The sequence below is a fragment of the Leptomonas pyrrhocoris genome (assembly GCF_001293395.1).
Source record: "Leptomonas pyrrhocoris isolate H10 chromosome Unknown, whole genome shotgun sequence".
NCBI lineage: Eukaryota > Euglenozoa > Kinetoplastea > Trypanosomatida > Trypanosomatidae > Leptomonas > Leptomonas pyrrhocoris.
Window position 1 is genome coordinate 355410 of NW_015438377.1, and position 24252 is coordinate 379661.

At 65.8% G+C, this 24252-nt stretch overlaps 1 protein-coding gene across 1 annotated transcript; it reads left to right on the forward strand.

The window, feature by feature from the left end:
- Positions 1 to 158: 158 nt before the first annotated feature.
- On the forward strand, positions 159 to 24029 carry ABB37_07974 (hypothetical protein; the record flags this gene model as incomplete). The annotated part of the gene is made up of 1 exon (XM_015806795.1): positions 159 to 24029. Exon 1 carries the CDS (start codon positions 1113 to 1115, stop codon positions 24027 to 24029), a length of 22917 nt encoding a protein of 7638 aa, XP_015654666.1. The 5' UTR covers positions 159 to 1112.
- Between the last annotated feature and the right edge of the window lie 223 nt (positions 24030 to 24252).

The following is a 24252-nucleotide window of genomic DNA, read 5'->3' on the forward strand; positions in this document are numbered from 1 at the left end:
TTGTTTACATTGACTTTCGATGATGAACGAGAGAACAGGAAAATAGAATACAGCGGTAGTGGTGCTCTCGCGTTCTTGCCTGCGCGTCTCGCTGATCTCATTTCGAATTCTTCGCTTTGCCTCCTATATCACCTTTCTTTCTTTATATCGGGGAGCATAGGAACAGCGGTCAAGACAGAGCTTCTTATCTGTCTTCTTCACACACGATTATTATTCTTCTTCCCCGATTATCTCTGTAGGTTTTTTGTGTTTGGACTGCCGGGCTGCGTTTTGTTTCGAACTGCTTTCCCTGAAAACGAAGCAGCTCTTTTTTTTCTTCCTTGCGTGTTCTTCATTGCAGCACAACACGCATATCCAAAACAACACAGCGGGACGGCGAGAGGGGGCGCCACTTTGGTGTCTTTAAATGCCCAACAAGGGAAGCGGTGTGTGTGCTTCGATTGTGTCCTGTGCAGCGTCACACCTTTCTTCTTTTTCCTTGTTTTTTTTTCAGGTTGGGTTCTTCTGTATCGCCTCTACATAAGATTTACGTTGTGCCGGGTGGTCTGCTTCATTTAAGGACTGCGTACACGCGTTGATTCGGTTGTCTCTCTCTCTCTCCCTCTCTGCGTGTGGCTTATTGTTGTTGCTGCTTTGTCTGCTCTGAATTCCCCTGTTTTCCTCTTTCCTTTTGGTTTCTGCGCTTCATCACGTTCGTTTGCCGTTCCCTCTCTCTCTCAATACATATTTCTCCTTTTCTCTTTGGTCTCGCACACCTGCTGCTGCGGTGGCCGTGAAAGAGGAGGCCACTCAAGTGTCAGCGTCATTGCAACGTTGCCTCTCGTTGTGTTTGTTTTGTGGTCCCCCTCCCGATTTGGGCCCCGTTTGACGCGGTGAAGAGGCAGAACAAAGAGAAAAGGAAAGGAAAGGAAAGGAAAGGCAGCATCAGTTGAAGAGGGAAGAGTCGTTGTTAGATTTGGCTTTCACACCTCATCCGCTTCCTCGCACGTCACAGTCGTTGGCTTCAGCGGCGCCGGTGCGTGTGCTGCAATTCCCTCCCCCGCCATCTCTTCGGTTAGCGCTTGTTTTATTGTACTGTTTTCTCCTCTGCTTTTCGTTGTGCAGCGCTCATCATGCCAACTCGACTGGCGCACATCACCAACCACTTCTTCGACCTGCCGTCCCAGGATGCGCAGGTCACCGCCGGTAGCCCGCACCCCGTCGTCGACTTCACCACCGCCTCCAGCTCCCTCTACCAAGCAGCTCTGCTGAGGCGCCACGGTGGCCGCAGCCCGGCCGCCGCCGCCACCACCACCACTGTCCGTCGACGAGGAGGCAGCAGCGGTGTGGGCACCGGCCCCAACCCGTATGGCCAGCCCTCCTCACCGAGTTCGTCCGCTGCGCTCACGCCGCCGCAGTCACCAGCGCTGCCGATCGACTCGCCCAACTCTTTTTCGCCTATCTCTCCCGGCTCTCCCAGCGCTAGTGGGATGGCGGCCACGACGACGTCGACCACCAGGGCAGGAATGCAGCAACACCCACATCCACTGGCTGCCGGGGCCGGTGCGGCGTCGCCTCGCGCTGCAACCCGCGCCACGCGCTACCCCGACGGCGGTGACCGCGCACGACGGCACGGCACCCTGTCCTCCCCGCTCTTCCGCGCACCGCTGAACACTGACTTTGAAACGAGCGGAGTGGCGCCGCACGGGTCGAGCTACAACAGCTTCTCACGTACCCTAACCGGCGCTGCCACCTCCCCTTCAGCCGCCGCCCGCGCCGCCGCCGCCTTTCGCATGACCGGTGGGCCATCGAGCCGGGTGGGAGGGGCAGCAGCGAATCTCGGCGGACTGCCATCCCCGACGCGGCTCGGTGCGGCGAGCTCGTGTGCCGCCGTCGCCGTCCACCCTCCCACCTCCAACACGTCCGTCGAGACGCCCTCCGCCTACCCGGTGTGCGACCCAACGGCATCGCAGTACACGGAGGCGGACGCGGAGTTGCTCCTGCACCCCCTTCTTCATTACGTGCAGGACGAAAACACGCTGCGCTTTCATGCCGCTGCCTTGCGCCGTCGCCGCAAGGAAGCGGTCACCTTTGCGGTGGACGCCCTCGAACACCCGTCCTGCGGTCACGCATGTGTGTCGTCGCTCACGCAGCATCAGGTGACGCTGCAACACGACTACGTCCTGCACGCCCGCGGCAGCAGACTTATTGCATCCATTCGGCAACGCAGCTCCAGAAGCCCTGTCATGGCTGCTTTGGCCGGCCACACAAGAGACGGACAACCTCGCGGACGTGTCGGGGGTGGTGCGGGCGAGGAGAATCCTTCTGCTGGGACAGACAAGAGTAATCGACTGCACGCCGACCTCCGACCAGCCGGGCCGCGGTCCCGCGTGTTTGGCAACCGCGACGGTGCGACCCTCCCACGGCCGCACGGCGCCAGTCCGGCCGACTCCCTCACCTCCGCACCCGGCGCCGCGGCGTCGCTCTACCTGCTAGAGATGACGGGACAACTCAGTGGTGAGAGCGGAGAGCAGCTGAGCGAGGCGGCGGCTGCAACAGCCGGCGGCCCCAGCGCAGAGGCGGTCAGCTCCAGAGCAGACGGCAACCACAACACCGCTTTTGCGTCCTCCCCGACGCTGTCCTCACGTAACGGGCGGCGTCGCCGGTCGAGCTCGCGTCTGCCGCCGGCGTCGTCCCACAGCACGATGCCCCCGCCAGCGGACAGCGGCGATGCGGACACGCCCATCTCGCGCGGCAAGCGACCGGCATCTTCGCCACCGGAGCAGGGCAGCGAGGGTGGGACGGTGGCAGACGAGGGGGAAATAGCTTTACTGTTGACGCATAACGTGTTTGCTAACTTCCGCACCCTGCCGCTGCACTTCGCCCACCGCTCGTACGAGTTGCTACCCGCGCGGTACCGGGCAGGGCTCGACGCTATCTCCGCCGAGGTTCTCTTGCAGCAGCAGCAGATGCAGCGCAACGGTGGTGTCGTTGCCGGGCTGGACGGCGGTGGCGGCAGCAGCCCCAATGACACCGGGGGCGGCGGCTGTGGAGGCGCGGGTGCCATCAACAGCAGCACGAACACCGGCAATCACGGTGGGAGCGTTGGTGGTCGTGGACCGGGCAGCCAGGGCCGACGCGCCGATGCCAGTGCAGCAACTGCGGCGGCAGCGGTTTTGAGCGGTGGTGACGGCACCACGGCGGGCTACGACGGCATTTCCTACATCGGCGTGAGTTACCTGGCGGCAAACGGCGACCTCTTTGCGGGCCCCGGCGTGCCCGGCACACGCGCCAACAGCACCGCCCCCTCGCCGCACCCCAGCACCGGCCCACGGGTGGGTGCGTTCGGTGAGTCGGGCATGTGGCCGGGGGTGCGCGGTGATCTGTCGGCGTCGCCGCTGCCGCCGTCCCGGGCAATGGCGGAACGCGGCGGCGGTGCTGGTGCCGGTGTGCACGCCAACGCGATGGACGATGACGCAGCGAGCTCGACGGCGAACGCGCAGGCCAGCTCATCCCTCGGGCCCGTCGCAGGATCGCCCTTGGCCCCGTCGCTTAGCACCTCGGTCGCTGGCGGTGGTGGTGGTGCGGTACCAGGCACGCTGACGACGAGTCCAAACACCGCCAACGCCGGCAACAGCACCAACGGCGGAGGCGGCTCCTCGATGCTGCATCACATGCATCACACTATTCAGTCGTTCATCGCACGCGGCGAGCGGGAGGTGGCGCTGCACTACATCATCGCCATTGCCCCGTACCGCTTCCCGTACCTCAGCAACAGTGACCGCGTCCTCGCCCTCTTTAATCAAATTCGCTTCTTTTTTCCGTCTCCGCGCTTCTCCACGGTGTTGATGGCGATGGAGGCGTGGCGCTCGCTCTACCGCCCCAGCGTTGGCGCCAGCGCGTCGGACTACGCCCATATGGCGCAGGAGCTGCTGACGCTAATCGAGACCTACCTCTGCCACGGCCGCACCTATGCCGAGTACGTCTCTGGGCTGTTGATGCTGCGTGTGGTGCTGAGCCTCGCGATGGAGAACTCAAGCCTAGGTAGTCGGAATTCTACCGTGATGCTGCAGCACCGGGCGCTCGTGCGGGAGCGACTGCCGACCCTGCTTCTGGCGGTGTGGGTGACGCTGATGGACTACTACACCATCGATGACCTTCCGCAGCCGCCGCGACGCGCACTGCGCGATTTGGCGGCGAGTGCGATGCAGGACGCGCTTGCCGTTGCCTTGGAGTTGCAGATGGTCGTACCTGTGCAGAACGTGGTGGCGAGTGCGGTGAACCTGCTTTTCAACGGCCCGCACACCCCCACACCTGCCGTACCAGCGGTGAGGAACGACACGACGGGGGCTGCCGTCGTCAGCCGCCATGAGGTCCCTCCTACCCATTTCAATGAGATGCAGCCGCAGCACGGACAGCGTCGGCGCGGCCAGTCACCGCCGTTGGCGGAAGGCAGCAGTATCAGCAGCAGCAGCAACACCAGTGTCGGCCCCGCTGTAGCGGCCACGACGGCAAGCAGCGAACGGAGTCTGATGCCTGTCCTGCTGAACGTTGCGGATCGTCCGCACATCGCCCATGCCGAGACGGCTACGATGGGACCGAGAAGTACCACCGCAACCGCGCCTGGGCGCAGTCCCGCGCCGTCTCCGCCACCTCCGCTGCACACAGCAGCGGCAACGGCAACTGTCACGACGAGTGAGTCACCGGCGCCCACCGCGTCTGCGCCATCTTCGCACGGGACGCTCACCAGGTCGGTGTGGCGCTCGCTGAAGCGCGCGGCGCGACGTGTCGTCTCTGCTGCGTTGTCTACGTCCACCTCTGCGGCAGGACACCCTCGGGAGGGAGCAGAAAGTGCGGCGGCGGCGGACGCCACCACTCGCGTACTGAATAGAGGACTTGTTGTGACCGTTGCAGGTCCGCAGACGTCATCCGCCGCCGTGGCAGCAGCAGCGACAACGTCGACCGCGACAGTACACATAGCGGACCCCACACGGCGCCTCTCCCCGGCGCACCCATCCCCGCCGTTGCTGATTGATGTGCCGGACGATATGCTGCTGGACATGAACACGGACCAGGCAGTCGAGCTGCTTGCCACGCCGTCCACGCACGGCTGGGGCATCGGCTCACTGAACAACGGCGCGCTAGGTTTCTCTTCCCCCCAGCTTTTCCACCCGTGCGTCACCTTCACGCCGGATGTGCTGGGCTCGGCGATGATGGCGGCTACGCGACGAGACGAGATGCCGCACAGCCCTATCCTGCCCACCGCACCGAGCACCTCCGCCACCTTCCACATGCTGTGGCAGCCGACCATTCCGTCTTCGTTCCGGCTCTCACCGGCGCAGCGACAGAAGAAGGGTGGCTTCGTTGGGCCGAGCATGTCGACCGAGCGGAGCGCGTCGTCGAGCTGGGCAGACGCGTTCTGGGGCTCCGTGTTGCCGGACGGCGGCGTGAACCGCGACGCCTTGTGGACGATGCCGCTCGCGCTGGGCCTTCGCGCGGCGGGGCGCCCCCTGACGCTAGAGTCCACCGTGGCCGCTGCGTGTCTTACTATCGGTGCCTTCTTGTGTGCGTGGCGCCTCGCTGGGCACGATGACGAGGCGGAAGAGGGAGAAGAGACCGAGGAAGGCACGAGTGCTTCGGCTGCTGCTGCTGCGCGCACCAAAGCGAAGGCATCGGCGTACGACGCCCTCGTTCCTCAGGTCCCCCCGCCTCCGCCTCCGACCACCACCTCTACCACCGCCGCAGCTCCGGCAAACTCACCAACGGCAGCTCCGGGTGTACGCCGGGGAAGCTGTGAGCTGAGCCGCACCGCGGCGTCCTCCATGCTGACGTACTGCGGGACGTCCATCACCTCCTCTCCCGGCTGCCGCCTTGCGCAGGACGTACGGCTGCTGCTTCCGCTGGTAACCGAAGAGCAGGTCCGTGCGGTGGTGACGGGTGTTGCACTGGGCAACGGTGATGCGAGCGCACAGCCGGTGTCGCCGACGTCGGTGAGCGAGTCAACACGGATGACGTGGGACGAGGCGGCGGTAGGGCGGCCGAGCGTGAGCGCCTCTATGCTTTCCGTGACCCTGGCAGCCATGACGAGCCTGAAGCCGACGGCGGTGCCGCACTACGACCGGTCGGATACGGCACAGGAGACGGATCCGGAGTGGCAGAGTCTTTCGGCAGCAGCACGAAACATGTTTTTGCCGCCCATCGTGGACGTGGAGGCGACGGCATCCGTCACGGCAGTCGGCGACGACGGCACCACTCGAGCGCTCGCAGGAGTGAAGGTCTGCAAGCACGATCGCCCAAACTCGGCTTCGGCGTCACCGTTGCCGGAGGAGACGTCCGCGTCGGCGGCGGAAGGCAATCGACCCGTGGCCGTTACATCCCTGAACCTCCTTGATGCGCCGGAATCTGTTGTGACGGCGGTGGCAACAAAGCAGTACACCCACTCGCGCTTCTCGTCGACCGCCTCGACCCACGTACCGTCGCTTCGGCAGACTTCTGTGCCGCTCCCTGGCACCACCGCCAACGTCGACGGTGCGCGACGACACGTCGACTTCCGTCCTCCGACGGCGGAACCGGCCAAGACGGCAGCAAGCATGCGAACCGGCTCACCAGCGCGTAGCCGTGCCGCTGCGGACACCACGACGACGACCACCGCACCTCCACTTTTCTTTTTTCTTCCGAGCTGGACCGTCGCACGGCTGATGGACCGCTGTCTGCATCCTACGTGGGACACAGACGCGCCATCGGAGGCGCCCTCGCAGGTGGAGGTGATGGATGGTAACGAGGCCGGCAACGCCGCCTCGCCCACCGCCAGCAACAGCGGCTCTGCCAACGTCGGTGCGCCTCTCACGGTGAGCGTTGAAGCGGAATTGATGCTGACGAGCCTTGTTCCGCTCCTTTCGCAGTACTACGCTGCGAGTTTCTCGGAGACGCAGCTGATGGCCGCCACGCAGCTGCTCGTGAATCGTGCCGTGAAGGTGATGCGGACGATCTCGCAAGCCACGCACCGCAGCACCGACGACGCGACGGTGGCGGAGAAGCTGTTCGGTGTCGCGTCTGCGCCGACAACGCAGCAGACCGCCGCTGCTGCGTTCGTGGACGGGCGACAGGCGGGTGCGAATGCTGGCGGCACCACCACCACCACGTCGCGGCAGCATTCCGTCGTGGATCCGGGCTCTCTGCTGCCGTCATGTGCCGTCAACTTGTGCCACGACTCGGCCGTGCTGGACGGGACGGAGCTGCTGAACGCGGTACTCTTCATCGGCACCGTCGCCGAACCCTATCCCGCCCTGTTCGAGACCATCGTGAGCCATAAGCTTTACCCGCTGCTGCACCACGCGATGCGTCTGATGGCCTTTGAGGAGGAGCCGCAGTTTTGGCTCCCCACCCCCTTCCCCTCCACCGCTGCGTGGACGGCATCATCATCGCCGCCGCCGCCGTTGACCACCGCCGCTGTCGGCCCTGCAGGTGCGGCCGCCAACGTCACGGCCCACCCCCAGTGGATGATGCTTACGGCCGCCCGCAGCATGTTTCAACGCATTTCCATGCCCGCGCTGGTCATCCTTGCACACAACATGCCATCGCTGGCCTGCGCACGGCAGTGTGCGCCGTTGGTGGACCGCCTGGTGCAGGTCGGCCTGCGGCAGCCGTTTTGCATCGCGAGTGTGACGACGGCGTCGTCGATCTGCGCTGTCTTTCCTTCGATGGCGCGCATCTGCCAAGCAGAGGTGGCGCGGTCCATGTCGGTGGTGCTGTCGACGGCGGACGACGTGGGGGAAGGGGAAGACCGGCATGGACCGCAGGGCAGCGCGGTGGGTAGCAATACAGCGATGCCGCGGCACCGACGGGCGACGGGCGCCCCGGCGGCACCGCCGCCGCAGCCATTGCGGCCAAAAGCCGCTGCAGGGGGCGACGAGGCAAAGCAGCGCCGCGGTGCCGCAGCCGCCACCACCGGAGGAAATCGCCTCTCTGGGCAGCTAACACCGGTGCTGGCGACCATCGCAGCAACTGCTGCTGCTGCGGCAACAGTGAGGCCGGATGTGCGGCCCGCTCATGCCACCACAACCGCTACGGCCGGCAGTTCTTTTGTGCCGCCTTCCTCGCCAACGCACCTGCAGCGGCAACGGCGGCCCTCAGCGGTGTCCCTTTGCACCGCCCAGCGCCGCCGTGCCGCGCAGGTGCGCCTGCTCAAACACCGCATTTTCCGCTCCATCAGCTTCTTCCCCAGCTCTTGGGAGGGCACAACGCTCTTCTTTTTGGAGTTCTGCTTGCCCTACCTGCGCCACCCCGACGCCCAGCTGCGGCTGGCGTGTGTGCAGGCTTGCACCAGCTGGCCGCTGTCAGACTGCTGGCACTCGGTGGAGCGGACGATGCTGCAGCTGTCCGGCTCGCCGCACATGCCTGCCACAATGGGCAGCGCAGCAGCGGCGGCGGCGGCGGACGGCGGCGGCACCTCCACAAGTACCACATTCATGTCCTTTTCCTCTCAGCTCCCCATCGGAGGTGCGGGTGGGGGCGTCAGTGCCGTTATGGCATACCCCAACTCACCTATCTCGAGCGCCTCTTTTCTTTCTGGGATGCTGAACACGTCCCTGCATGGTGGGAGTGGCGGCGTACGCCGGGCGACGGTGAGCGCGGCGGTCACGCGTGTGCCGTTGCGCGACGCCCGCAGTGAAGGCAGCGACCTTGGCCACGCCGACTCGGCGAGTTCACCGTGTTACGTGTCCTTCGCGAACGCCGCCGTCGCCACCACTGCCTCTGCCTTTCCTGCCGGCCCCCTCTCCGCTGTGCGTGGGGCGGTGACGGCGGCGTCGGCTGGCGGTGGTGGAGGGGTGGCGAAGCAACGGCAGACTTTGACAACCGCGGCAACCATTGCGAGAAGCGGCGCGGGGCTTCCAATGCGCGACAGCAGCGGCCTGCTCGGGGCGAACAGCACTGCGGGCAACGCCGCCGCTGTTATGGTGGGCCCGACTCGAACCACCGCCTCTGCAACCCTGCTGGTGGACGATGGCATGCGGGTCTTTCATGCCGCGTCGCCGGCAAACAGCACACCGGTGGGCACGCTGCACACAGTGCAGCACCACGGACGCACGCACATCAACGCCCTTCGCGAGATCGTGCATCATCTGGTCGAGGTCGCCGTGTGTGATCCGGAGCCGCTGATCCGACGGTGCGCGCTAGAGAGCCTGACCCCGGAAACGTACCAGTTACTGTACCCCCACGAGACCGTGCTGCACCAGCTTTTTATTGTGTTGTGGGACAGCTACTTGCCGAATCGTGTGAAGGCGGCGCAGCTGTTGTGCGCACTAGCCCCGCTAAACCCGCCGTTCATCTACCCCCGTCTGCGCGAAGTGATGGTGCGCTACATTGCCGACATGACCAGTAGCGTGACAAGTCTCAGTCAGCGTGACGGTGGCAGACAAAGACGCAGCGGCGAGACCGCCAGCTCGGCAGCCGCGGCGGCCGTCGGCATCTACTGCATGCCGTGCAGGATGGTGCCCGAGGACTCGCTGTACGTGCTGTCGCACATCGCCTCCCGACTAAAGCAGTCGACCCCGCTCTATCTCTCGCAACTGCTTTCGATTGTGTACTCCGTGCTGCGCTGCGCGTCGTCGGGGCGGGGGTCGGTGCTGCAGGCGATGCACCTCCTCATTTTCCTGCGCGACGACTGCACCCAGGATCAGTCCGCTCTCTTCGACCCGTTCGTGGACCTCATCGCGGATCAACTCGCGGACGGCGAGGGCGACACCCCGCGTGTGCTGGCGGCTGTCGCTGCCCTGCAGACCCTCCTGCAGTCCGCCGAGCTGTCACAGTGCTCGCCGCAGTCACTGCCGGTGTTGGTGGAGTGTCTGCACTCCCTGCTGTACCGCAAGCCGTCCGTCGGAACGGACTTCTCGATGGCGGTGTTGCAGCTGCTGGGCACCATCAGCAACATCGAGCCGTGGCAGCCGGAGATGCCACCGCGGGCACCGGCGCTGCTGCGTCGTCCGCAGAACCGCTACGCCATCCCACCGCTGTCGTCGTTGGCAGGCGTGTTCGGTAAGCCCAGCGCAATGCGCTCCTTTTGGCCGGCGGGGGTTGAGCTGGCGGACAACGCACACCAAGCGTTGGGGCAGCTGCAGAAGGTCGACCGCTTTATGCCGTTTACGGCGATGGTGTGGCCGGATACGGTGCTGCGGGCCCTCATGCGCACCGCCTCCGGCTACGTGAACGGCACCATGAGTCTCACCCAGGATGGCCTGGGCGAGTGCTTGCTGGCGATCATGAACATCCTCACCAACACGATGGCCGTGCGCCACCTCGACCTCTACCTTCCCGGTGTACTGACACTCGTCATTGACCTGCTCGAGCGAAAGGACGCGCGCCCACTGCGGAGCCGCGCGCCGCCGTCGCCCTTCTTCATGACGCCGAAGAACGACAGACGAGGCACTATGAAGAAGGAGGACGCCTCCAGCGAAAAGGCGAAGAGTTCGTCCATCGCAGCGCAGGCTGGCGCAGGCGGCGACGACGGCGTCCGCGGACGCATGCACGGCACCCTGAGCGAAAACCTGTGGCTGCTGTTTTTGCGGAGCCTCTTCGATCTCGTGTTAATGGCCGGCCGTCGTATCGCGCCCATGTACCCCCTGCTGAACGTCTTTCTGCACCGCAGCTGGCAGCAGACCACCTTGCGAGGCATGGTGCAGTGCTGTGAGGTGCTGGATGCGCTGTGCTGGTCGGTGCCGGACCTGCTGCGCGTGGACTGCGATACCTGGATTACAAAGCTGCTCTCCGCCCTCATGCACCACGACGCCTTTGTGCTGACCCACCGCCGCGCTCACGAGACACCTACGTCGACGCCGACGACCACCGCTGCTGCCGCTGCGACTGCCGGGACGACGAAGCAGACGCGGAGCACCATGGTGACCACCTATCCCGCACTTTCCAACGAGGCGGAGCGCCAGGCGGCGGTCACCGGCGCAGGTGCTGCCGTCGCCTCTACCACCAACACGACCCGTCGTAGTGCTCTGGGTGAGAGTCCAATGGCACCCCCGCTCGACAACACGAGCAGCGCAGCGGGAGGGGCGTTTCCACGCATTTCTGTCACGCCTTTTGCCTCCACCGACGAACCGAGTCCGACCGCCGCCGCCGCTGCTGCTGCTACGTCTGGCGGTGCCGCGCAGAGTCGCGCGGACGAGGTGGCAGAGGCAAACTTCGAGGATCAACTAAAGCTGGTCTACCGTGCGCTGACCGTGTGTCTCACCTCGATGCAGCCCATCTCCTCCGGGTTCATGCGCCGCCTGGTCTGTGTGTGTCTCTCCGACTGCCTCAAGTCGTCGCACGTGCCGCAGATGACGCCGCGGCGTGCTGCCGGCGCTTCCGTGAAGGCGGCGCATATCCGACCACACCCAACCACGCCGGAGGTGGGCGGCGGGGCAAAGGGCTTGGCACCTCACACTGTTCCAGAGACAGCAGACCTGCGCTCTTCGAGCGCTGCTGTTGCTGCTACTGCTGCGACGCCCTTTCCAACGCACGGGATGTTTGACCTCATGGCGGACCCGCACGAAGAACTCATCTCTTTTATCAACACCTGTGTGTGTGGGCCGCTAATGGAGTACATGATGCACACTGAGCTGGAAACCGTGTCAATGAAGATCACGAAGAACGTTCTGGCGCGGTTGGAGTCGCTAAGCATGGTGCATGAGGAGGCGCTCCGTCGAGTGATGCTGACGGCGAGCCTCTCCCCGCAGCAGCGGCAATTCAGTGCAAATGTATATGGCACGGAGTCATCCTTCTCATCAACGGCAGCAACACGCGCCTTTCCACACATGGAGGCCGCGGCGGCGGCAGAAGAGGCTCGAGACGCGTCGAAGCCGACGCGGGTGGTGCGGGAGGCGTGTCTGCGCGAGGCCCGTGAGCTGCTGTACGCGCAGCGCCTTCGCCAAACAGACGACCCGTCCCTCGGCACCCCGAGCAGCGCGGGCGGTCAGACACCCACTCGCGGCGCGGCTGCTGCTTCAGCAGCGGCGGCGGCGAGCAACAGCCTGAGCGGCAGCACCTCGCCTAGTCCGATGCCGCTCGGAGCGAGGACGACGAAGGAAGTGTTGTGGTTCAGCAACGCCCCCCTCAGCCGGATGTGGGTGCAGAGCACCGACCAGACCACCACGGTGCGGCGCTACTTCCCCTTTGACGCCGCGCAGACCTCCTGGGAGACGGAGGGCGAGGTGCACCTGCTTGGCTGCCTCTTTGCCGCGGCCGCCTGGCGCCACCCCTCCTCCACCGTCCCCTTCATCCCGGTGCTATACACCTTCGTGGCGCAGCGGTTTGGTGCGGAGAGCTTGGTGATGTCCTACACGCGGTGTGTCTGCTCTCGGTACTACGATCTCTGCCTGCCCCTCCTGTCCGCGTCGGACGAAGAGGCGGCGGTGGCGAATTGGGTCTATCAGCAGCAACAGCAGCAGCAGCACCGTCACGGGACCAGCGGTGGTGGTGTCAACGGCAGCGCAGGGAACGGCAGCGATGGCGCCTTCGCCCCTCTGCCCCTCGTTCCAAACCGAGCGACCACAGCGGTGACAGGGGCACGTGCGACGCCGCAGGACACGGACAGCACACGCACCGGCGATACAGGCTGCGAGGGCGCGACCGACGTCATTTTGCGGCACCCCAGCGCAGGCCGAGCCGCCTCGCCCGCCTTGATGGACAACGTGCCCCCCATCTCCTTCACGAGCCACTTCTTGGTAAACTCGGCCAACACCGCCGCCTTCACTACGTCCTCTACGGGGGGAAGTCGCACCGGTAGCTGGGAGGCGGAGGCGCCGCTGCGCACCGTGATGACGGCGGAGGGGGAGCTGTCCTCCATCACGAGTCTGACGCGGGGACGCGTGGCAGCAGCAGCGCCGCCGCCACCACCGTCGTCCGCGTCGTCGCGGCTGCAGACGGGCCGCCGTGATGTCCCCACCACCGTCGCCGCGACCGCTTTCAACTCCGCCTCCCCGGCCTCGGCGTCTGTCACCTCCGCGGCGACAAATCACACCAGCACCACCGCCATTGCGATGGGTGGGGCGGGGGTGGCGGAGACGCCGGCCTCACACGGGTTTCCCCCCACCGACTGGACGGACACCAACAGCAACAACGGCAGGCGCTCCGCAGAGATGAACGCGACGGCGCACTTCCCCGACCGCGACGGCGACGGTGACCGAAGCGGGCGGGAGGAGCACCAGCGCCACTGCGCGGCGAACCAAACGTCTGACCGCCCGCGCAGCACGTCTCCTTTCTTTTATGGGAGCCTTCCCTTGCCTCAGCAGCAGCAGCAGCAGCAGCTCGGTACGGCGGGTGCGAGTACGGCCGCCGCGACCACCGCCAGCACGGACGTCGTCTTTGACTTCTTCCATTCGCCTTCCACCCACTCCCCACCCAGCACGCGCGACCAGAGCCCGACAGCCGTGACACTGCCCATCCCTGTGGGCCCCGGCGGCCTCGGCGGTGCAGCGGAGGGCCGGACGGGCGTGACGTCAGGGAGAGGCACTGGCAGCGGTCCCATTGCCATCAACGCTTCCTTTTACCCCGGCAGCTTCTTCAGGAGCTCGTTTGGCGACGCCGTGGGGGTCGGCAGTGGTGGTGGCGGTGGCGGTGGCGGCGGCAGCGGGCCGCGGTACCCGAACAGCGCCAGCGCACACAGCGGGGACGGACCCGGCCCGCACCACGCCACGGTTCACGTGGGAAGCGGGGGTGTGGGCGGAAACGATTCTGTCTTGGTGCGACAAGCAGCGGGGTCGTCGCAGGGCCACCAGCTCCCCTTTCCGGTTGCCTACACGAATGGAATGTCTTCTCAGCCGGCCCGGCCACCGTCGATGTCGGACCTGCCGGCCTCGTTCCCAATGTCCGCCACAGACATCATGACGGCGACCGTGGCGCCGATGGGATTTAGTCAGCCGCCCTCCGCGATGCTCATGGTGGGTTCGTTTGGTGCCGCCGCGCCGCTGAACCGCCACCGCAGTCTCCTTGCACGCCCCAGCTCTCTCTTCAACGGGACACCGCCTGCCGGGTCTGCCGGCGGAGGCGGCGTCGGTGGCAGCCCTCTTTGGCACCCCCCGCCGATGGCGGCACCGCCTAGCAGCGAGGACCTGACCTACGCCCCCTACACATCCGCCGCGGCGGCCGCACTGCCGCACTACACCTCCCCACTGCAGCCCAGCAACACGCGACGGCGGACGTCGCCGCTGCTGCAGCACCCTCCGCTGCCCCACAACCTGCACCGCTCCATTGCGTCTGCCGCCGGCACGGCTAATCTGCCACGGAGTGACGAGGCCTCCTCTCTCACGGTTGGCGCGTTTCATTTGTTACCACCACCACCTCGCCAGCTCACCCCGATCGCACCTGCGCGGCGCAGCAGCGGCAGCAACCCCGGCACGCCAGTGCAGGGACTGCCAGTGCTTGCGCGTTCCACAGGCGGCTTGTCGCGAGACGCGCAGGGATACTTGAAGACACCACCGATTGGCACGCGTTCGAGCGACACGGCGAGTCCGTCACCGCTCTTCGTGCGGTCGACCTCGACGCTGCGGCCCGTGGCGGTCACCGCCGGGGCAGCTGCTGCGGCGGCAGTCCCTACCCTCCTCCTCGAACAGCAGCCACGCGCACCACTGATGCACCCGGCCACCACCACCGCCACCGCCGGCAACAACCGCGACGACGTTTTCGTCTCGGTGCCCACGGCGGTCATCTTCCCACCCGAGACTGCCGTCCCGCAGCACCGCAACTCGCTCATTTTGTTTTTCGAATCGCACCGGCTGCTGCGGGCGCACGGCTGGCGCAGCTGGTGGGAGCAATTCTGCCTCTTCATGGTCGAGTGCAGCCAGGACTACTGTGTGAAGGCCTGCGAGACCTTCGCGCGGAATCACCACGTCGCCTTCGCCTGCACGGAGCTGCTGCCGCTGGCGCTGCTCTCCACGCTGCCTTCCTGCACCGTGGCGGAGCTGACGGCGTGGCTGCAGGCGCTGCGCACCTTTTACGTCTACCACACCGATCCATGCAACTCCGTACCGCAGCAGGTGACGTCCGGCGTGGCGCAGGTGGCGCATGCGATCCGGCTGCATCGCAATGCCTTCTTCCCTCCAGAAGTGGTGTCGCAGGTGATCGATGTGTGGCTGCCGGACGGCGTCGTCGCCGATCTCGCCCACCACTCCCTCAACCCACCTCTCCGCATTCTCTACCTGGAGCAGGACCTTGCGCGGGCCTTTTCGTGGAACCGGGCGGCGCTGCTGATGTCCGCCATGGACGACGTGACGAGCTCGCTCGAGCGGAAGCTGTTTGTGCAGGATAGGCGGTTCCAGCGCTGGCTTGGCGCCCTGACAGCGGGAACGGCGAGCGCCACGTACACCACCCCGCCACACGACTCCCCTGTCTACCCACAGGACGTGAGCAGTAACGCGACAACAGATGCGCTGCGTTTTCCGCGCACGGCGACGTTGGCGTCGTCGTCCTCCTCTCCCTCCTCTTCTTTCATCGACGCGATGCCCCCATCGGCGCTGGAGCTGCTGGGCTTCTACCGGGCTGCGGCGCTGGAGTACGTCCGCGTGTACACGGAGCTTCGGCCAGGAGAGGCGGCGGAGGCAGGACAGCAACAGCACCGGCAGCAGCGACGGGGTTGTGGCGCTGATGTCACGATCAGCAGCACGGGAGAGCTTCGCTTCCCACGGGCAGCTACGAGGCGAACTCTATCGGACGCAAGCATCAACAACCCAGAGAAGGCGATCACCGGTGCGATGCGGTGTTACACCCGCCTGTTTGACTTTGAAGCCGTTCTGCGACTGTGGGACGTGGTGAAGCAGCAGAAGCGCAGCAGGCGGGGGGAAAGACTTGCAGCGGCGAAGGAGAGCGCCGCAGCGGTTTTCGCAGATGAGCGGAGCGGAGGCAGAGTGGACGACGGGAATGGAGAGGACGGCGACGTCGCACCACCGGCTGCGGAGACGCCAACGTGGAGCGCAGAGACGGCGCGGTACGTCGCGCTGGCCGCCCAAGCGTTGTCACGGTGGGCGTATGTATCCGACACGGCGCGGTTCATGCAGGCTGAACACTTGTCGAGATTTTCAGGGACGGCATCACCCTTGCTGGAGCGCATCGTGTCTCCCGGACAGTTCTCGTTCGACACCGCGTTGATGGAGAGCGGCCGCATGCGGCATGCGAAGTCGTGGTCCAGTCTGGCAGTGGATGGGTGGGGTCATGAGGACGACCCCGCTCACGCGTTCATGACGGCGAGCAGCACCGATGCAGCAGCACCGGTGGAACGCAGCGACGTCTCTTTCTCACCCGACGCGGCTGAGGGCTCCCTGATGGAGCAGCAGCAGCAGGAAATCTTTCTGGGCGCCGCGCTGGTCGCTGCGCACGACTACGAAGGCGCGAAGCAGGTGCTGAGCGCGGTGCGCAGCGGTCTGCGCGACTCGTACGCGGTCTTTCACACCAGCTGCGTCCGCATCAAGCTGGAGTGGAACTGCATCTTCCAACAGCTGTCTGACCTGGAGGAGGGCATTCACACCCTGGAGCCGGCCGCGGGCTTTCGCGAAGACGGAACGTCCGCCACGACAGCGACCACGACGGCTGCTACGGCTGCTGCTACTGCTGCCGCAGTGGCGGCTGGGTTCTCGAGTGAGTCGGAGACAACGTGCTTTACCTATTCGGGGCCCGGCTCACCCGTGCTAGACCGCGAGGTACACGGCCGTCTTTACTCTGAAGCCACTATTCGACGTCTGCGCAGCATCGTTTGTCGGCCGTTGTCGGCCACCACCAGTCCGCTGCAGCGCTTCATGATGATCGCCGCCCGCAGCGCCATCGCGCCCATCAGCTGGCAGCTTGACAGCATTATCACGCTGTGTGAGATGCTCGAGAGAAACGGGCAGCCGATGCGTGCGGTGCAGACGCTGCACCGGTACTCGCAGCAGGCCACCACCGCCAATGCGATGACCAGCGGCGCCGCAGCGGAGTACAAGCAGCAGCTGCACCTGGAAACGCTACGCCGCATGATCCACAACCTGCCGCACGAGGCGGAACTGCGAGAGATGTACGCCTGCGTGCAGACCGCCTTGCGACAAGACCTTTGGCAGTCACGGCGCGCCGCGGCACAGTGGGGTCAGTCGTCGTCGTCCCCTGTTGCTCTCTTTCCTTCCAGCGTGGGTGCGAACCAGGCATCTACTGAGGAGACAATGGACCCCTTATTTGCCGTGATCAGCGATGCAAAGCGCGGACGCGGTGCGCTGCTGGATGCGCTGGAGCTCGGACCGTCCCTCACGAGCTACCAGGTCGACCTGCTACTGCTCAGCGTGGGGTGTCGCCGTCGGCTGGCGCGTGTGCTGCTGCGCGGTGCCCCGTTGGCACAGCGGGCGGCGACCGGTGGTGTGCGCAACCACCGCGGTGACGTCTCCGCCGCCTTCGCGGTTTCCTCTCCAGGTGCGGACGGGTCCTCACAGTGCGTCTCCCTGACGTCCTCCGCGACCCCTGTGCCTTCTCACCTGGTGAGCGTGCACATCAGCAGCAGCAGCAGCGGCGGCGGCGCACGCAACGACCCCGCTGGACAAGGCCTCGCGGAGAGAGGCGAGGGGGAGGGAGAGGCGCGCGATGGTTTCGCGACGTACCCCCACTCCCCGATGAGCTCATCGATGGCGCGGCAGCTCATTGGGTTTCCAACGAGCGCCTCCCCCCCATCTCCGTCGCTGGAGGCGTCGTCGCCCAACACAGGCTTCACCCTTGTCTCCAACGCCACCCCGCTGCAGGACAAGGAGATGCCCTCCACCAGTTTCTCCAACAGCAACGCGCACAACAACGCCGTAGCCGCCGCTGCTGCTGCTGCTGCTGCTGGTGCTGGTGCTGCGGAGGGTGCTAGGCGCGGCAGCAGCGGCGCGGACGGCGACGGCGGCAAACAGGTGCCGCGTGGCTTCCGTCATCAGCCAACACGATTGTCGGGGACTGGCGAAGGGGCATTTGCAGCAAGTGCAGCGGCAGCGGCAGCAGCGGCGGAGAATGGCGACGCTGACGACGAGGAGGGCAAATCCGCGATGGAAAGCCTCACCGGCGAGAACGCGCTCTTTGTCGAGTACTACCTGCTGGAGCACGTCGTCACGGTCACGCACTACGTGCCCTCCGTCTGGCGAGAGTTCGGCCTCGTGCTCTTTGACATCTGCCTCGCCATTCACTCCGAGTGGAAAGTCACCGCTGACGAGGAGACAAAGCAGAACTTTCTGGCGCAGTCCGCCAAGGCCATTCACGGGCTGCAGCTCGCGGCGCAGCTGTGGGAGAGCGGGTCGGCCTCCGCGCTGGGTCGCGGTGTGGGGCTCTTCTCTGCCATGGCACAGCGCCGCCACCGTCACGCACGCAGCGCACTGCCATCCGCCCACCTCCTCCTCAAGGCCTTGCACCTTGCGATCACGTGCGAGCTGATCGTGCAGAACGACGCCCAGGCGTCCGCGGTGCCTGTCGTGGCTGGTGCTGTTGCAGGGTCAGCTGGCGGTCCAATGAGCACCGCAGCGGCCCGCTCCCCGTCGCCCTCCGTCCGCGCCGAAGGCTCTCTCACCACTGACGAAGAAGACGGCAACGGCGACAACGCTCTCCACCTCCACGCCGGCTTCGCCACCGTCAGCCCGTCCACCGTCTCCGCCTCCCCGTCCAACAGCCAACACACCTTCTTCCCTTACCACGACTCCCCCTTGGCGGGTGAGGAGGAGAAGGTGCCAACGGCAGCCGGTGGTCGACCGCCGCCACCGCCGCCACCGCCGCCACCGCCGACGCAGCCGCATCGTGGCGGGCATGGGACACCGCAGTCGACGCCGAAGAAGGCGCAAAGAAAGAACGGTGGTGTTGGTGGTGGTGGTGCCTCCGCTCCCTCTTCATCCTCCGCACCGCCCACCGCACCCGCAGGGAAGTCCCCCAGCGGCGGCTTTGCGTGCCTCGACTTCTCCGCCGCCTCCTACGCGCAGTGGGCGGCTCTTGCGCCGGTGCTGCTGGCCGCCGCCACCTGTCACCCCACCCTCTACACCGTGCTGCGAGACATGTGCGTCCGGTCACGGCACTTCTTGCGGCAGCTCGTCTTCATGCTGATCGCCAACTTCGAGCACGGCCACGACACGTTGTTCGTCCAGCGCACCGATCAGGTGAGTCGCGGCCGAGGGTTGGCGGGGACGCGGACAGTGATGTGGGACGCGCCGTCGCCCGCACACGCGACCGCGATGCGCAGCTTTTCTGCCGCGGCGCCGCGACGGGCAGACGACACATCGGCGCTGCACTGTGCGCCTTCCAAGCCTGCCACACACAGCGCACGCGGCATCTCTGCGGCACCGCGGGAGCGCCATTTTGGCCGTCGTGTGACGTCCGTGCCGGATCTGTGGGAGGACGACGCGGGGGATGTGGAGGTGGTCCGACACGATGGCCGCAACGGGAGCGGCGACAGCAGCCGCAGCGGCAGCTGCACTGACAGCTCGTCCACGACGACGGGGCCGCCATCGATTCCAGATCCACACCGAGGCAAGGCACCACGTCGCACAGCGCGGACACGAGGAAGCGGGAACCCGGCCGCCACCACAGCGGCGAACACCGCAGACGGGCAAGGCGGGGCGGACACCCCGGCCACCACCGAGGTCGAGTACAACTCCTCCATCGACGCCGCCTCCTCCTTCGTCTCCTGCGCTTCGGAAGCGGACGACGAGGACAACAATAGCACGGCCGATGCGTTTGCCGTTGGCGAGAGCGCGCTGCACACGACAGGGCAGCCTTCGTCCTCCTCCTCTTATCGGCCACGTCAGCGCGTGCCACGGCGTGCGCGGAGCTGCTTACCGCCACCGCAGCGACAGCAGCAGGCGAGGCCGGATCGTGCGACCACCCCCGTGCCGCTGCAAGAGACGCTGCCGTCGTTTGACTACTCGCCCAATGAGGAGCGAGTCGTGCGGTCGCTGCTGTTGGCGGATGTGGCGGCTGCCAGCCCCGGCCATCAGCAGCACATCCACGAAGCCATGCAGCTACGTGGGTTTGTGCGGCGCGCGTGGGATGTGGAGGCGACCTACACGTGGCCGCCAGCGTCCGCTCAAGGCCAGCAAGATGCGGAACCTCCTGCGAGTGCGACGGCGTCACCACAAGAGGTGGCTCCCAACACCGGCACCAACCCCAACCGCAACCGCACAGGAAGCCGACCCATCGAGGGGGCGTCCTCTCCCATCCTGGACACGGATGTGGCATTCCACGTGCAGGAGACCGACGGCGCGTTGAGGGCGATGGAGCTGGTGCTGGGAGGGCACTGCCCGCTGCCCGTCCCGCTGTGGTATCTCTCCAGCGTCTTCGGGATGGAAGCCGCAATGGAGGACGATAGCGCGCCTGTCGGCCCAGCCGCAGCCACAGCAGCCAAGGCAAACCGGAATGGCAACCACCACCACCACCACCACCACGGAAGCAACAGCGGTGGCGGCAACAGCAATGCGGAGTTTTCTGCGCGCAAATCGGGTAATGGGAGCGCCTTCAATACGGCGGGCATCAGCAGCAGCACAACCGGCCTTGCTGCGGGTTCAACTCTTCTGGACAAGGGCGACGGCGCGGGGACTGCAGGCCATATCGCACACGACGTGCGCTCTACAGCGCAGGAGGCGTCCGCTTCCCCTCCCCCCACAGCGGCGGCGGCAGCGCTCTTCCCCGATGTCGCACCGGCGGGGGTCCTCTTTTCTCCCTCCACTGTACCAGGTGTCGTGCACGTGCGCCGCTACCTCGTCCCTCACCCCGCCCCACACCACCGCAAGGAGGAGCTGATATTTCTGGTGCTGTCCGATGGCGCGATGTGCCGCCTGCGCCACGTTGCCCCTGCCCCGCCGCGGGCGACAGCAGCGGCGGCACCACCGCAGCCCCGCAACGGCGGCAGCAGCGGCGTTCGACATCCCGTTGCGCCGCACGAGCGTAGCACAACAACCAAGTCGACTGCTACTGCCACGGCGGCGGTTGCCGCGACGACGACGGACGGCGAGGAGGTGCGCTACGTGGTGCCGCACTGCTTGATGGAACAGGTGGTTTCCATGGTACTTAGCCACCTCCCTCTCACCAACCTGCAGCGCCCCTTTGTGCTGCCGCTTGGCTTGCAGGATTACATGACGCTGCTGCCGGAGCAGACGAGCGGATCCGTCTTCGGGGCGACGGTGACGGCCGCCGTCATGCACGCGGGCGACAAGACCAACTGGCAGAACGGCGTCGCCCTCCTCACCGGGGAGTCCTCGGCGGCGCTGAGCTTAACAGCGAGTTTGCTGACACCGTCCTCGGCGTCGTCCTCCGCCCGCGGCACGCCGTCGCTGCACCACTTGATGGACGACTACGCCGTGCACCTGCGTGTGCGGGAGATGGCGCAGGCCGCCCACGATGCCGTGCAACTCTACCCCACCAGCGACTTTGAGGCCACGTACATCGCGGCGGAGACGGGCCGTGGACCCGGGGCGCAGTCGGATAACTCGTTTCCGTTCAACTGGGCCTACGGCTACCCAGCCAGCGCGCCGCCGTCGGAGGCTGCGATGATCGCCGCCCTCAACTCCACCAAGTATCACGACGTTGTGCGCCAACGCAAGATGAATGAGCTCCGCTACGACCAACTTGTCGCCATGGCGTACAACAAGGGCAACGTGGAGCAGCTCGTGGCGTACGTGCGGGAGCTGCTGGCGGCGCGTCCGTCACCTCTGCCGTGGCCAGTCGAGACTCCGCCACCGGCGTCGGAGACCAACAGGACGACCACCGCCGCCGCCTCCGCCGGAGGAGGAGGCGGGGAGGTCCCACCGACAAACACGAACCCTCCTCTACAGGACCCGGCAGAGGATAATTACGCCCGCCAGCAGCTCTTGTACGCGCATCTGGCCACCCTACCGCGCACTGAAGCGCATCTGCGGTGGCTGCTCGGCGCACTCGAGGAGGCCATGTGCCAGAAGCCGACGACGGCGACTTCATCGGCGCCGTCGGTGATGACCGATGAGCATCACCACCCCCGCGGAAGCGCCACGGCCACGGCTGCTCCGACGAATCCACCAGGCAATCCACGGACAATAGACGAGGATCACACGTCATCTGCCCCGCCCGCTCCACCGCACATCCTCACCCCGCCGACGTGGCAGGCGTGCGGTCGCGTTCTCTTCCGCGTGGAGAGCAGCCGGTGCAAGTCTGCGCTCGCCGACGCCTTCAGCGCCGACAGCAGCGACGCGTCGCATTGGCTCGATGTGCGCCGCATCTACGCGAAGGAGCTGGCGGAGTGGAGTGTGGTGCAGTACCTCTTCGACATGTTTGGGCGGGAGTGCGGGGATGTCATGGTGAACACCTACGACGGCCACGTCGCCATGCACGCGATGGGACGGCACAGCTTGCAGAAGGCATGGGGTGATGATGCTGGCGGGGGCCTTCGGCGGGGGGCGGGTCCCGCCGCGGCTGGTGCGGTCGCCACGCCCTCTGCCACCGCCGGGTCGGCCCCCGCATCCCCGGCGTCGCCAGCTGCGCGGGAAAGCGATCCGCTGACTTCCTCCCCGTTCCCAACGCGCGACCCGTCGCTGTTTCGGCTCACCCCGGTGCTGCAGTGTGGCCTGCCGATGCAAAGCCCCTACGCCCTGTTCCAGTACCGCGCCGCGTCGGTGCTGGGCGATATTTACCTGTACGTGCGGGATCTGGCCGGCATCGCCACCTACGGCGTGGACCGCGTCAAGGCGTTTGCCTACACCACCGGTCCCACGAGGGTGGAAGCGCTGGCCGGTGACGGCGTCCACGCCGGAAGCCTCTCCGTGTTTCCCGCGTCTGCGCGCCGCACCGCGCTGCCGCCGCACCGTGAAAAAGACCAAAAAGCGGCACCAAAGTTGATGATCACCGTGCCACGAAGCCCGCCGCTGACGGCCACGACTCATGCATCGCGGCGGCGCGGGAAGAGTCCGGCAGCATCCCCTCTGCCAGCACCCCCGAGCAAAACCGCAGAGGACAGTCGTCACAACGATGCGGCGCACCCGTCGCTAGCGCTGGCCACGCCGCCGCTGCACCCGCAGACGATGATGGAGCGCGAGGTGCTGCCGGCGAGTCTGCCGAGTTCATCGTCCGCCACTCCACCGGTATCGAGATCGACAACAGCAGCGGTGGCGACGGCAGTAGCGCGGGCCGACGCGCAACAGTATCCCTGCCCGGCCGCGGCGTCCCACGCGAGTGATGCGACGGCGCTCTCGCCCTACGAGGCCGAGGTGGATCCAACGGCGACGTCGCGACCCTTCCTTGTTGAACGGACGACTATTGCGTCTCACACCGCTGCTGCCAGTGCAGCTTGTGATGGTGGTGGGGGTGGGGTGAAGGATGCGATGCTGGCGGCCAACACAGAGGGGCCCACATCGGTATCTGCCGGTAGACAGCGGAACCGTCGCAGCGGGAGCACCGGCGCTGTACCGTTGAGCCGTGACGCCAGCACGCAGCGAGGCGAGCGCAGATGGAGTAGCGTCTCTCATCCGCTGTCGGCGTCCGCGGAGGGGGACCAGAGTGGCGTGGACAACGTTCCGCAGCTGCTTCCGCCGCCGCCGCCGTGCTTCGACGCGAGCTCTCTGCGCTTGAAGCTGTCGTACGACATTCTGTTGGTGCTGCACGCGGACGTGGAGCAGCAGGGGCGGGAGACGATGCTGAGGTTGCTCAAGACGCAGCGGGAAGCCACGGAGGCGTCGTGGCCGCGTGCGCCGCCGTCAGCGACGCGGGCGGCGAAGGCAGAACGGCGGAGTCGCCACAAGGACGGCGTGTCGCATGTAAAAGCAGCCGATGCGGAGGTGGCCGACGGCAGAAGGTCCAGCAGCCACGTCAACGGCAACGACGACCGCTTGGCGTGGTCGTCGTTGTCGTCGTCGAAGTCCTTCTCGCGGACCTCGTCAAACAACACATCGGCGGCGTCCTCCAACTTGGGCGGGAAGGCAGAGGGCGCCGCTACCCCCGCCCCAGCAGCAACAACAGCGCAGTCAGCGTACGACTTTGTCACCCGGTTAGTGGCGGCGGCGACCGATGAAGGGAACCTGTTGGGCGTGGATGACGCGACGCCGCACCTGTGGCGCCGATGGGCGCCGCACTGGTAGAGCACTCTACGACAGAAGTATGGAATGGACGGATATATATTCTCTGTTTCGCGTAGGCGTGTGCTTTCAAATGCTGATTATTGGATTTCTTTCTTTCAGTTATCATTACTATATTTTATTAAACCCTTCGATGTTTTGGCTTCACATGCTGATGGTTCGCAAAAAAAGAAAAGGATAAAAGAAAACGAAGCAAATGCAGCAGCAACTACAAAGGGAATGATCC